This window comes from Somniosus microcephalus, chromosome 14 (assembly GCF_052327205.1).
Source record: "Somniosus microcephalus isolate GS21.2 chromosome 14, FLI_Smic_1.0, whole genome shotgun sequence".
Classification (NCBI taxonomy): domain Eukaryota; kingdom Metazoa; phylum Chordata; class Chondrichthyes; order Squaliformes; family Somniosidae; genus Somniosus; species Somniosus microcephalus.
This window is the reverse complement of record NC_141000.1, coordinates 90,533,954-90,547,243: the sequence shown is the minus strand read 5'-3', so window position 1 is coordinate 90,547,243 and position 13,290 is coordinate 90,533,954. Positions and strand designations below refer to the sequence as shown.

General features: G+C 47.8%; 1 protein-coding gene across 3 annotated transcripts in view; it reads left to right on the top strand.

The window, feature by feature from the left end:
* The window catches only part of alcama (activated leukocyte cell adhesion molecule a), a 303,924-nt gene that overhangs the window by 267,022 nt on the left and 23,612 nt on the right, over positions 1 to 13,290 (top strand). For all 3 annotated transcript variants that reach the window (XM_086006913.1, XM_086006912.1, XM_086006914.1), the window contains 2 exons: positions 8,740 to 8,864; positions 9,465 to 9,594. In XM_086006913.1, the coding sequence (XP_085863039.1) occupies positions 8,740 to 8,864; positions 9,465 to 9,594 (255 nt within the window). The remainder of the gene's footprint in view (positions 1 to 8,739; positions 8,865 to 9,464; positions 9,595 to 13,290) is intronic.

The following is a 13,290-nucleotide window of genomic DNA, read 5'->3' as shown; positions in this document are numbered from 1 at the left end:
GGCCCTAAGCTCTGGATTTCGCTCCCTAAAACCCTTTGCCTCTTCACCACCTCCTCCTCAAAAGCTCACCTTAAAATCCACTTTGACCAAGCTTTATTAGCAAAAGGTAATCCTGTAAGGGAGCGATTATTTCCCCCCAAGAGGCCCACTTGCTCCATTGAGAGCAGAAGACTAGTAGGAGCCACTTCTCAGGGACTTGCTGGAAGTCCTCTTGGCAAATCAGAGCAGTACGGCACCGCTCTGACATTCCACCAGCAGTTCGAATCGGGCGTCACTTATGCACCCTTGCAGGTCCACCCCAGTCATACAGTTGACCTCATGCATGGGATTTGGGATGGGGTCTCCAACACTTGCACTGGTGGAGAGAATCCCAAGAATTTCAAGCCCTTGTATACCCAGTGAGAAAGTGAAATGCTGGTGGGCATCTCACTAAGCTTTCTCTCAATACCCTTTGGAGTTTAGACCTGCCTTCTGAGTTATACTGCCATCTTTATCAGTGTCCACTTTGCATCAATGTAAAAGCAGCAGTATAACTGCTCCCTTACTCGGGAAGTAAAAGTCTTTCATGATTTGGGTTTTCACTCAGTATTTTCTGCTCATGCTCACACAAAAAGTAGCTTTCATAAGTGAGCCCATGCTTCACATGATCAGAAACTTGACTTTTTGCAAAGTATCTAGGATGTAGTGTGCAGAGGGTGAACAATGAATCATTTTTTCCCCATTGGTATGTACACTACATAACTCTTGATCTCTCTGAACTGGCAGAACATAACACATTGACAAATATTACTCAGACTGAAACTGCAAATCAAGTTTATTAAGAAGTAATATTAAACAGAAGCTGAATTAATTAGATTACAGTACTTAACTTACAGTATCTCTTCGAAAAAATACATGTTCTGAACTCTTAGCAATTCTGTTCCCATAGTTAGACTATGCATTATAGCTACTGGCCCTTCTAGAAGTGCAGCAAGAGGAAACCGGAGAACCTAGTCTGTCAGCTTGATTATATGCTTCTTGAAGTCAAGCTGGTACGAAAGGAAAATACAAAGAGCGCCTTCACAATTAATCAAAACTGTCAATTAAAGATAGATTTCAAAGCAATTAGCAGTCTGATGATTTAGGTGTTTTCCTGGACAGAGAAAGCAAGAACAGCTGGCTATTTGTCCTCTTCTTCAGTAAATTACTAGAACAGAGAGCCTTGCTTGGTTGATGGAAACCACATGGCAGTGGTATCATCATGTAAACATGAGTGAGAAAAGCTATTTCTCATGGCCGCCCATAGACATAGACTCGAATGTAATTAGAGACATCAGAGAAGAAAAGAAACCCAAAGTTGTATTATTTGAATATTTGAGTCACGGATACTATAGTTCTAGCCTGGACCATCAGGTACACATTTCACACCTTTCCCGATACAGAAAAGTACAGACAGCAATCCCAATAGTCGGCGAAGAAAATACTGGCAAGCTAGAAATCCTAATTAAAATATATCATCTTATGATGTGAAACAGGACAGATTTTTCATTTGTTAAAGTTGGTTCTGCAACAAAAAAGGTGGCAGGAACGACACCCAGGACAATCACTTGTTGCCAACAGTGATAAAACCATTCCAAGTGATCAATCATGAAGTCAGCTGGCAATGAGGCTTTAAATTAATTAGTGGATTGGCCTATGACAGAGCAGTAGTAAAACAGCTGGCATCATTGTGATTAGTGAGTGGTAATAAAAAAAACGATGAACTTGTATAGAGCATGTGATTTATGGCATAGTCAACCTGGTCCAAGGACCCCTCGTGCACATTTAAAGTAGATTACTCCTTAGTCATGATAACAATGCCTCATTATCCTATAGTATATTAGCTCCTCATATAATGTATGTGTGTATATAAAATCATTGCAGAATAACATTTTGTTATTCAATCATTGAACAACAATCCTGTAGGGGTATGGTAGCATAGTGGTTATGTCACTAGACTAGTAATCTCAAAGGCCTGGACTAATGATCGGGAGATATGAGTTCAAATCTCACCACGGCAGCTGGGAAATTTAAATCCAGTTAATTACGTAAAAAGCTAGTATCAGTAATGGTGACCATTTTTTTAATAAAAACCCATCTGGTTCATTATCGTTCTTACCCAGTCTCACCCATACCCACAGCAATGAGATTGACTCTTAACTGCCCTCTGAAATGGCTCAGCAAGCCACTCAAAAGCACTACAAAAAACTATAAGAATAAAACTGGACGGACTGCCTGGTATCGACCTGGATTCGGACACGACAAAGGCACACCCAGCCCAGTCGACCCTGCAAAGTCCTCCTCACTAACATCTGGGGACTTGTGCCAAAATTGGGAGAGCTGTCCCACAAACTAGATAAGCAACAGCCTGACATAGGTATGATTCTGTGAGTATGACTATCAGCCAACGTCCCAGACTCCTCCATCACTATCCCTGGGTATTTCCTGTCCCACCGGCAGGGCAGACCCACCAGAGGTGGCGGCTCAGTTGTATACAATTGTGAAGGAATGGCCCGAGAGTCCTCAACATTGCCTCCGGATCCCATGAAGTCTCATGGCATCGGGCCAAACATGGGCAAGGAAATCTCCTGCTAATTACCACCTACAGCTTTCCCTCAGCTGATGACTCAGTACTCCTCCATGTTGAACACCACTTGGAAGAAGCACTGAGGGTAGCAAGGGTACAGAATGTACTCTGGATGGTGGACTTCAGTGTCCATCACCAAGAGTGGCTCGGTAGCACCCCTGCTGGCCGAGTCCTGAAGGACATAGCTGCCAGACTGGGCCTGTGGCAGGTGGTGAGAGAACCAACACTAGGGGGGAAAAACCTACTTGACCTCGTCCTTGCCAATCTATCTGTTACAGATGCATCTGTACATGACAGTATTGGTAGGAGTGACCACCGCACAGTCCTTGTGGAGATGAAGTCCTGCCTTCACACTGAGGACACCCTCCATCGTCAGCTAGAAGTGCTGAGTGGATGATCCATATCTGCCTCCTCCTGAGGTCCCCACCATCGTGGAAGCCAGTCTTCAGCCAATTCGATTCACTCCATGTGATATCAAGAAACGGCTGAGTGCACTGGATACAGCAAAGGCTATGGGCCCCGACAACATCGCAGCTGTAGTGCTGAAGTCTTATGCTCCAGAAAGAGCTGCGCCTCTAGCCAAACTAGAGGGGACCGAGTGTAACATATCAAAGTTTGCAGATGATACTAAGCTGGGAGGGAAAGTAGTGAGTGAGGAGGACAGAAAAAACCTGCAAGGGGACATAGACAGGCTAAGTAAGTGGGCAGAGATTTGGCAGATGGAATACAATACTGGAAAGTGTGAGGTTATGCACTTTGGCAGGAAAAATCGTAGAGCAAGTTATTATCTTAATGGCAAGAAACTGGAAAGTACTGAAGTACAAAGGGATCTGGGGGTCCTGGTGCACGAAACTCAAAAGGTTAGTATGCAGGTGCAGCAAGTGATTAAGAAGGCCAATGGAATGTTGGCTTTCATTGCTAGGGGGATAGAATATAAAAATAGGGAGGTATTGCTTCAGCTGTACAAGGTATTGGTGAGACCGCACCTGGAATACTGCGTACAGTTTTGGTGTCCATACTTAAGAAAGGACATACTTGCTCTCGAGTCAGTACAAAGAAGGTTCACTCGGTTAATCCCGGGGATGAGGGGATGGACATATGAGGAGAGGTTGAGTAGATTGGGACTCTACTCATTGGAGTTCAGAAGAATGAGAGGCGATCTTATTGAAACATATAAGATTGTGAAGGGGTTGGATCGGGTGGATGCGGGGAGGATGTTCCCGATGATGGGTGAAACTAGAACTAGGGGGCATAGTCTTAGAATAAGGGGCTGCTCTTTCAAAACTGAGATGAGGAGGAACTACTTCACTCAGAGGGTGGTAGGTCCATGGAATATGCTGCCCCAAAAAGCTGTAGAAGCTACATCATTACATAAATTTAAAACAGAAATAGACAGTTTCCTAGAAGTAAAGGGAATTAAGGGTTATGGGGAGCGGGCAGGAATTTGGACATGAGTCTAGGTTTGGATCGGTCATGGCCCTGTGGGTAGCGGAGCGGGCCCAGGGGCCGTGTAGCCTGATCCTGCTCCTATTTTGTGTGTCTAATTCTGTTAGATTCAGGAGATGGTTCTGTGATAGTGGATTGGCGGTTAGGATCAGATCAGCCATGATCTTATTGAATGGCGGAGCAGGCTCGAGGGGCCGATTGGCCTACTCCTCCTATTTCTTATGTTCTTATAACTGTTCCAGTACGACGACAACACTGACATCTACCCGACAAAGTGGAAAATTGCCCAAGTACGTCCTGTCCACAAAAAGCAGGACAAATCCAATCCGGCCAATTACCGCCCCATCATTCTACTCTCAATTCTTCTTAGGCAGTCCCTCGGAACCGAGGATGACTTGCTTCCCCATTAAAAATGAATTCGCAGGTAACTGATGAGTCCAATGCGGGACCTACAGTCTCTGTCACAGGTGGGGCAGACGGTGGTTGAAGGGGCGGGTGGGTGGGGTGCTTAGGTTGACGTGCACTCCTTGCGCTGCCTGCGCTTGACTTCCGCTTGCTCCTGGCGAAGAGACTCGAGGTGTTCAGCGCCTTCCCGGATGCTTCTCCTCCACTTTGTGCGGTCTTGGGCCAGGGATTCCCAGGTGTCGGTGGGGTTGTTACACTTTTTCAAGGAGGCTTTGAGGGTGTCCTTGAAGCATTTCCTCTGCCCACCTGGGGCTCTCTTGCCATGCCGGAGCTCCGAGTAGAGCACTTGTTTTGGGAGTCTCGTATCGGGCATGCGGACAATGTGACCCGTCCATCGGAGCTGATCGAGCGTGGTCAAAGCTTCGATGCTGGGGATATTGGCCTGAGCAAGAACACTGACGTTGGTGCATCTATCCTGCCAATGGATTTGCAGGATCTTGCGGAGGCAGCGTTGGTGGTACCTCTCCAGTGCTTTGAGGTGCCTGCTGTACATGGTCCATGTCTCTGAGGCATACAGTAGGGCGGGTATCACTGCTGCTCTGTAGACCATGAGCTTAGTGCTGGGTTTGAGGTCCTGGTCTTCAAACACACTCTTCCTCAGGCGACCGAAGGCTGCACTGGCACACTGAAGGCGGTGTTGGACTTCGTTGTTGACGTCTGCCCTTGTTGACAGTAGGTTCCTGAGGTATGGAAAGTGGTCCATGTTGTCCAAGGCCTTGTCGTGGATTTTGATAATCGGTGGGCAGTACTGTGTGGCGGGGGCAGGTTGGTAGAGGACCTTTGTCTTACGGATGTTTAGTGTAAGGTCCATGCTCTCGTACACTTCGGTGAAGGTGTTGACGATGGTTTGGAGTTCGACCTCCGAGTGAGCGCAGACGCAAGCGTCATCTGCATACGGTAATTCGACGACAGAGGATGGGACGACCTTGGATCTGGACTGGAGGCGACGGAGGTTGAACAGTTTCACGTTTGTTCTGTAAATTAGCTCCACTCCAGTGGGGAGCTTACTGAGGGTGAGATAGAGCATTGCAGCAAGGAAGATCGAGAAGAGCGTTGGTGCGATGACACAGCCTTGCTTGACGATGGTTCGTACGTGAATTGGGTCTGTGGTGGAACCGTTGGTCAGGATCACGGCTTGCGGCTTGCATGTCGTCGTGAAGTAGGCGGAGGATAGTGACAAACTTTTGAGGGCAGCCGAATTTGAGGAGGACACTCCATAATCCCTCACGGTTGACAGTGTCGAAGGCCTTTGTGAGATCAAAGAAGGCCATGTACAGCGGTTGGTGCTGTTCCCTGCATTTCTCTTGTAATTGACGTGCGGTGAAGATCATGTCCATTGTGCCCCTTAGTGGGCGGAATGCGCATTGCGACAATTATCAGCAAAGTGATGGAAGGTGTTGTTGACAGTGCTATCGAGTGTTACTTACTCACCAATAACATGCTCACCAATGCTCAATTTGGGATCGCAAGCACCACTCGGCTCCAGACCTCCATCCAGTCTTGATCCAAACATGGACAAAAGAGCTGAATTCCAGAGGTGAGGTGAGAGTGACTGCCCTTGACATCAAGGCAGCAATTGACCGAGTGTGGCATCAAGGAGCCCGAGTAAAACTGAAGTCAACGGGAATCCAGGGGGCAAACTGTTAACTGGCTGGAGTCGTACCTAGCACAAAGGAAGATGGTTGTGGTTGTTGGCGGCCAATCATCTCAGCCCCAGGACATTGCTGCAGGAGTTCCTCAGGGTAGTGTCCTAGGCCCAACCATCTTCAGTTGCTTCAACAATGACCTTCCCTCCATCATAAAGTCAGAAGTGGGGATATTTGCTGATGACTGCACAGTATTCAGTGCCATTCACGACTCCTCAGATAATGATGCAGTCCATGCCCACATGCAGCAAGACCTGAACAGCATTCAGGCTTGAGCTGATAAGTGACAAGTAACATTCGTGCCACAGAAGTGCCAGGCAAAGACCATCTACAGCAAGAGAAAGTCTAACCACCACCCCTTGACATTCAATGGCATTATCATCATCATCGAATCCCCCACCATCAACATCCTGGGGGTCACCATTGACTAGAAACTTAACTGGACCAGCCACATAAATACTGTGGCTGCAAGAGCAGGTCAGAGGCTGGGTATTCTGCGGCGAGTGACTCACCTCCTGACTCCCCAAAGATATTCCACCATTTACAAGGCACAAGTCAGGAATGTGACGGAATACTCTCCATTTGCCTGGATGAGTGCAGTTCCAACAACAATCAAGAAGCTCAACACCATGCAGGACAAAGCAGCCCACTTGATTGGCAACCCATCCATCACCTTAAACATTCACTCCCTCCACCACTGGTGCAATGTGGCTGCAGTGTGTATCATTTTTAGATTTTTGGACTCTAGAGGAATCAAGGGAAACGGAGATGGGGCGGGAAAGTGGAGTTGTGGTCAATGATCAGACATGATCTTATTGAATGGCGGAGCAGGCTTGAGGGGCCGTATGGCCTACTCTTATTTTTTATGTTCCTATCTACAAGATGCACTGCAGCAACTCGCCAAGGATTCTTCGGCAGTACCTCCCAAACCCCACGACCTCAACCACCTAGAAGGACAAGGGCAGCAGGCGCGTGGGAACACCATCACCTCCAAGTCACACAACATCCTGACTTGGAAATATATCACCATTCCTTCATCGTCGCGGGTCAAAATCCTGGAACTCCCTCCCTAACAGCACTGTGGGAGTACCTTCATCACACGGACTGCAGCGGTTGAAGAGGCCCGCTCACCAACACCTTCTCGAGGGCAATTGGGGATGGGCAATAAATGCTGGCCATGCCAGCGACGCCCACATCCTGTGAATGAATTTTTTAAAAAGCATATGCAGCTAGCATAGTCAGGAGTCACAGAATCTTCGGGTTGCTTCGTTTGTTTGGTTTATCCTGCACTGGCATAGGATAACATGTAATATGGCAGTTAAAATGGTTGTTTATTACAAACCATTGAGATTACAGGTTTGACTAACTTCAGTTACTACAAGGTATACTTACGATAAACTGCATATGAGTAAATGCAGTGGTGACTCTCCCTACAGTACAACAACAACTTGCATTTAACGTAGTAAAACGTCCCAACACTTCACGGGAGCATTATCAAACAAAATTTGACACCGAGCCACGTATTAAGGCAGATGGTTAATGAGGTATGTTTTAAGGAGCGTCTTAAATGGAGGTAAGAATAGTAGAGAGGCGGAGAGGTTTAGGGAGTGAATTCAAGAGCTTATGGCCTTGGCAGCTGAAGGTACGACCACCAATGGTGGAGCGATTAAAATCGTGGATGCGCAAGAGGCCAGACTTGGAGGAGCACAGCTATCTCGGAGGAGCGTAGGGCTGGAGGAAATTACAGAGATAGGGAAGAGGCGAGGCCATGGAGGGATTTGAAAACAAGGATGAGAATTTTAAAATCGCGGCGTTGCTTAATCGGGAGTCCATGTAGGTCAGCAAGCACAGTGGTGATGGGTGAGCGTGACTTGGTGCGAGTTAGGACACGGGCAGCAGAGTTTTGGATGAACTTAAGTTTATGGAGTGTGGAATGTAGGAGACCGGTCAGGAGTGAATTGGAATAGTCAGGAGTGAATTGGAATAGTCCAGTCTAGAGGTAACAAAGGCACGGATGAACGTTTCAGCAGCAGATAAGCTGAGACGGGGTGGAGTCTTTGCGCACTTACCAGAGGGACAGTAATGATTTGGCCCCTATTTGGTGCTTCTCTAGAGTGACATGGTGAAATCATGGCAGCTCAGGAATGTGGCTGGCTGTGGACATAAACTTGTAGCCTTTGATGTAACAGCCCCATTAAAGAGAAAACCAGCTTTAAAACCCTACCCTGTGAATGTGTTGCTGATTGCTTGGTGAGTTTATCCAGTCAGTGAATGCTCCAGGTTGAATCCTGTCTGTGCTGAAGCGGCTGACTCAGCTGGGGCAACAGTCAGGTGCTACAAAACCCTGTGCTTCTGGAGTAGGAAGGGGACAAATTAGTCAAAGTTCCTGTTACTAATCACTACAGCGTGATAGATTGTTCTCCAGTCAATTAGCAGTGAATAATAAAAGCCCTATTTGTTGAATAACATAGAACTATTTCACTTTAGGAAATGAAATGCAAAGTGATTTGTAGTGCGAAATATGCAAAGGATATTCAGGACTATAAAAGCTAACATCTACTATTCTTTTTTGTTCAGACAACACTTCAAAGGTTACATTGCAAGTGTCACCAGCACAAGACATCGAAGAGGGGACAAATGTTACACTATCATGCTCAGGTGATGGGTACCCTTCACCAGACAAATTCACCTTCACCAAAAACGTAAGTCAGATATAATTATTAGATTAGTCTTAATTTGTCCTCCATTTAATTAATTTTTTTAGCTCCCTTTTCTCCTTATTTGCAAATGCCAAATACCCTTCTCCCAGCTAAGCCCACCCCAGCCCCATCATTTGCCTTGTAAGGGGTGGCTGGAAGTTCCACCGCTCACAAGTTGATTTTGAAACAGCAGAGATCCAATGTAAATGGATCTCCGCTGTTTCTCTGGGGGTTTTGCCAGTCTCCCACCGGAGTTGAGGCAGGAGACCAGCGGAACCCCAGCGGGATTTAGGACCACAATATGGACACCTATATGTATTATAGCTTCATAAAGTGTATGTGTAAATTTACACCTAAATCTATAATAGCTAAATAAAATGCAAATGTACAGTCTTGAGAACCCAATACATTTTAAATTAATAACCACACACCTACAGATACTTCATTGTTAAGGCCTTGTTTCCCATCAATAAATGATTTTTCAAGATTGGCAAGTGTCCTGACAAGACAGCAGACTTTGAATATGGTATGTTTCATTTGTGGCATCCACTTTATAATGATCAGATGTGTATTGAACATATGTCTATTATATTAATTTCATAGGGACAGGAGAAAGCTGTCAGCGCAAACCAGTATGAGCTGATTAATGTGACGCAAGAGGATACCGGTGGATACGCATGTTCACTGTATGATAACCCTGACATAAAGGATCCTGTTAACATCACTGTGCACTGTAAGCAATTTTTTTTTTTTTTACATAGAAATATTTATGGATTTTTTTTGTCCTGCTTTATTAAATTTGAGTACATGTAATGCTTACCAGAATAGGCTGGCATTTTCCTGCCACGTAAATGTGGATGCGTTTAGTCGTCCCTTACGAAGGAAGTGAGGCCAGCCTCTGACGGTGGACCCCATTGAGGCTCACGGTGATTACGTTTGCGATAAGTGTTTGCTGCTAGAGGAACTCAAGCTCCATGTTAAAGAGCTTGAGACCGAGCTTCAGACACTGCGACACATCAGGGAGGGGGAGAAGTTCCTGGACTCTATGGGCTGGATTTTGCTACGGGGGCGGGTTGGGGTCGTGTTCCCCACATTTCGTGTTTCCCACACGAATCCTGAACGATGTGGGAAATTGATGCAATTTTGATTTTATAGGCCAATTGATTCCCCACGTGTGGGAACCCCTAGCCGGAGAGCTTTTCAGGTGGGAAGCTCGCCTCCGATGACATCATCACTGCTGCTTCATTTAAGGGCTTCCACAAGCCTTGCTCACTTCAGCAGACTGCCAAGCTTCTGGCCCTGGCAGCTGCTGCTACCATCATCAATCATGGCGACACATCGGAGTAAGGCATCCCCCAGATTTGACGAGGCAGCCCTCCAGGCATTGGTGGAGGGAGTGACAGAGAGCAGGGAGGTGCTCTTCCCCTCCTCGGGGAGGAAGAAGCCACCCCAGCAAACCAAGGCTGTGTGGCTGAGGGTGGCAGAGCAGGTGAATGCCAGCTCGAATACCAGCAGAACATGGATCCAGTGTCGGAAACGCTTCCATGACCTTCTGCGCACTGGAAAAGTGAGTATGATGTTCCCATCACTCTTAATCTGATCCCCATTGCCTTTCCTCACCAGCTCTCAGCTTTACCAATCTCTTCCTCCACATCCCACTTGACACTGACATCCATGCACCCTTTCCCACTCCCTCTCTCTCTATGGTCACATTCACCTAACTAATGGACTATGCAGCCCTCACACTCCCTATCACTGTCATGCTATGAAAACAACTTACATCACATAGGGAGGGCCCTTGGTCTTGCCATCTCACTCCATCTTTCTCTCCTTCTAAGCATCTATGCCATCGATTCTCTACACTCACTCCTTCATTCTCGCTCAACCTCCACTTGTCTCCCTCATTGCAGGAAAAGAGAGCTCACAATAAGCGAGAAAGAGCGAGGACAGGAGGAAGGCCACCCTCACTAGCCCACCTCACCCCCTGGGAGGAGGCGGTCCTGGAGATCGTAGGAGTGGAGGAAGATGCGCAAGTGGGGGACAGACAGAGGGGTGCATCACAGCAAGCTGGTGACAGAATAGTTTCCCATCTCTCTCATTGACATTGCATGAGTCACTGATAATGATTCTGAAGTTCTAACAGATGGACTTATGATCATCTGCAATATGCAATGTGCATGTAACCTTGGCATCACATCTCTGACTCTTTCCTTTACTCCCCCACAGGACCATCGCAAGCAACCATCCCCACTAGCCAGGAGGAACAGCCTGAGCATCCAGACTCCTCAGAGGAAGCTGCAACCTCTGAGGGCGCAGCATCAGCAGAATGCAGCGCACCCAGCACCAGCGCAGACACTCACACCTCGGTGGGACCTTCGGGACATAGTGTAGTGTTGTCACCTGGTGTATCACAGCTCACAAGTGAGCATCAGCAGATTGTGGAGACAGGGACAGCAGTGGAGAGTGCTAATCAGATGGTGCAGGACTCTGCCAGCTCGGCTCAGCTGCATGTCGACCCTCTGCCTCTGGGTCCATCCATAAGATCAGCAGTGCTGGACCTCCAGGAACAGATGCAGGAGTCTCTGGCCGGTTATGTCTCCAGGGTCGATGTGAGTGTGGAGCGAATGGAGGAGTCCATAGCGAACACGAGCAGAGCCTTTGTGGAGTCATTGGCGCATCAACGCATCACCATGAAAAGGATGGCAACCTCCATGGAGGACATAAGTCGCCAGAGTGCAGAAAACATGGTGAGTGTTCATAATAGAATGACATCTCTGGAGGAGCGATGGTCATCGATTGAACAGAGAAACCAGACCTTCATGGAAGTCCTTCTGAGTAGGACTGCCAGTGCAGAAACGGGTCCCCATGGCCCCGTGATGTGCAGCAAGGTGCTCTCAAGCCACTTCCAAGCGCTGGCCCCTTCTGGCCTGTGCAGTTTCAAGTGGGTGAGCAGCAGCCTGGCACTCCTGTTGCTGCTGCTTATGTTGCTGCTGCTGTTGTTCCTGGTTCTGCTGGTGCCGCAGCTGGATTTTGAGCTCATCTAATGCCCAGAAGGGCAGGACAAAAATGGCTCCCATGCTTCTGGTAGATGCCTCAGTTGAGGAAGCGCTCAGTGAAGGTGGCGAGAGGGGTTTCCCAGGAGGTCACACTGGAGATGGTTGTCAGGCTGCAAACTTCCAGAGCTGTGGGTATGCCTTCTGAAAGATCCCCCAGACCTGAGAGAGCAAAGTTATGCCACCTGCAATTAAAGCCTGTTCAAATCTGCCATTTAATGGTTGAGCTGCGGCTGCTACTCCGCAAGCCAGCTGTGCTCCCGCCAGGTTTCAGATGTGTGTTTCCCACCAGGCGTGTTTCACGTGGGAAAACGAGTAAACTTGCAAGTGGTTAGGAAAATGGGATTATAGAGCCAATTGAGGGCTTGTTGAGGGCCTTAAGGGCCTATCCCGCCTCCTGGAGGCGGGATGGAGTCGGGACCAGCAGACACGAATTTAGGAAAATTGCATGGAGGCGGGTTTGGGCCCGCACGCCAGTTTTGCGATTTTTATCCCCCACACGCCTCCAATCCCGCCTCCCCGGCCCTAGCAAAATCCAGCCCTATGTTTCAGGAGGTGGTCACACATATGAAATTAATTAATGCAGATGTAGTCCGTGGTCAGGGACAGGACGGTGTGACTACGAGTGAGGCAGGTACAGGGATCCAGGAGGTAGTGTTGAAGGAGCTGCAGCCCTTGCTCTTGTCAAGCAGGATCGAGGTTCTTACTCCCTGTGAGGGCGGGAGCAGGGACTGCAGGGAGGATGAGCAACCTGGCCACAGCACCGTGGTACAGGGGGCCATTCAAGTGGAGGGAGTAAAAAGAAATGTTGTAGTGGTAGGGGATAGTATAATTAGGGGGATAGATAGGGTTCTCTGCAGTCAAGTGCGGGAGTCCCGAAGGCTGTGTTGCCTGCCCGGTGCCAGGGTTAAGGACATCTCTTCTGGGCTGGAAAGAAACTTGGAGAGGGGGAGGATCCAGTTGTCGTGGTCCATGTTGGTACAAACGACGTAGATAGGACAAGGAAGACGGTTCTGTTAAAGGAGTATGAGCAGCTAGGGGTCAAATTAAAAAACAGAACCTCAAGAGTAATAATCTCTGGGTTATTACCTGAGCCACGAGCGAATTTGGCTAGGATAAATAAAATTGAAGAGTTAAATGCGTGGCTCAAAGACTGGTGTGGGAGAAATGGGTTTTGCTTCTTGGGACACTGGCACCAGTACTGGGACAGGAGGGAGCTGTTCCGTTGGGACAGACTCCACTTGGCCAGTGCTGGGACTAGAGTCCTGGCGAATCATATAACTAGGGCTGTAGAGAGGGCTTTAAACTAATTAGTGGGGGGGAGGTTTCTAGAGAGCAAATAATAAAAATCACAACGGAGAAGGTCAAAGACTTAG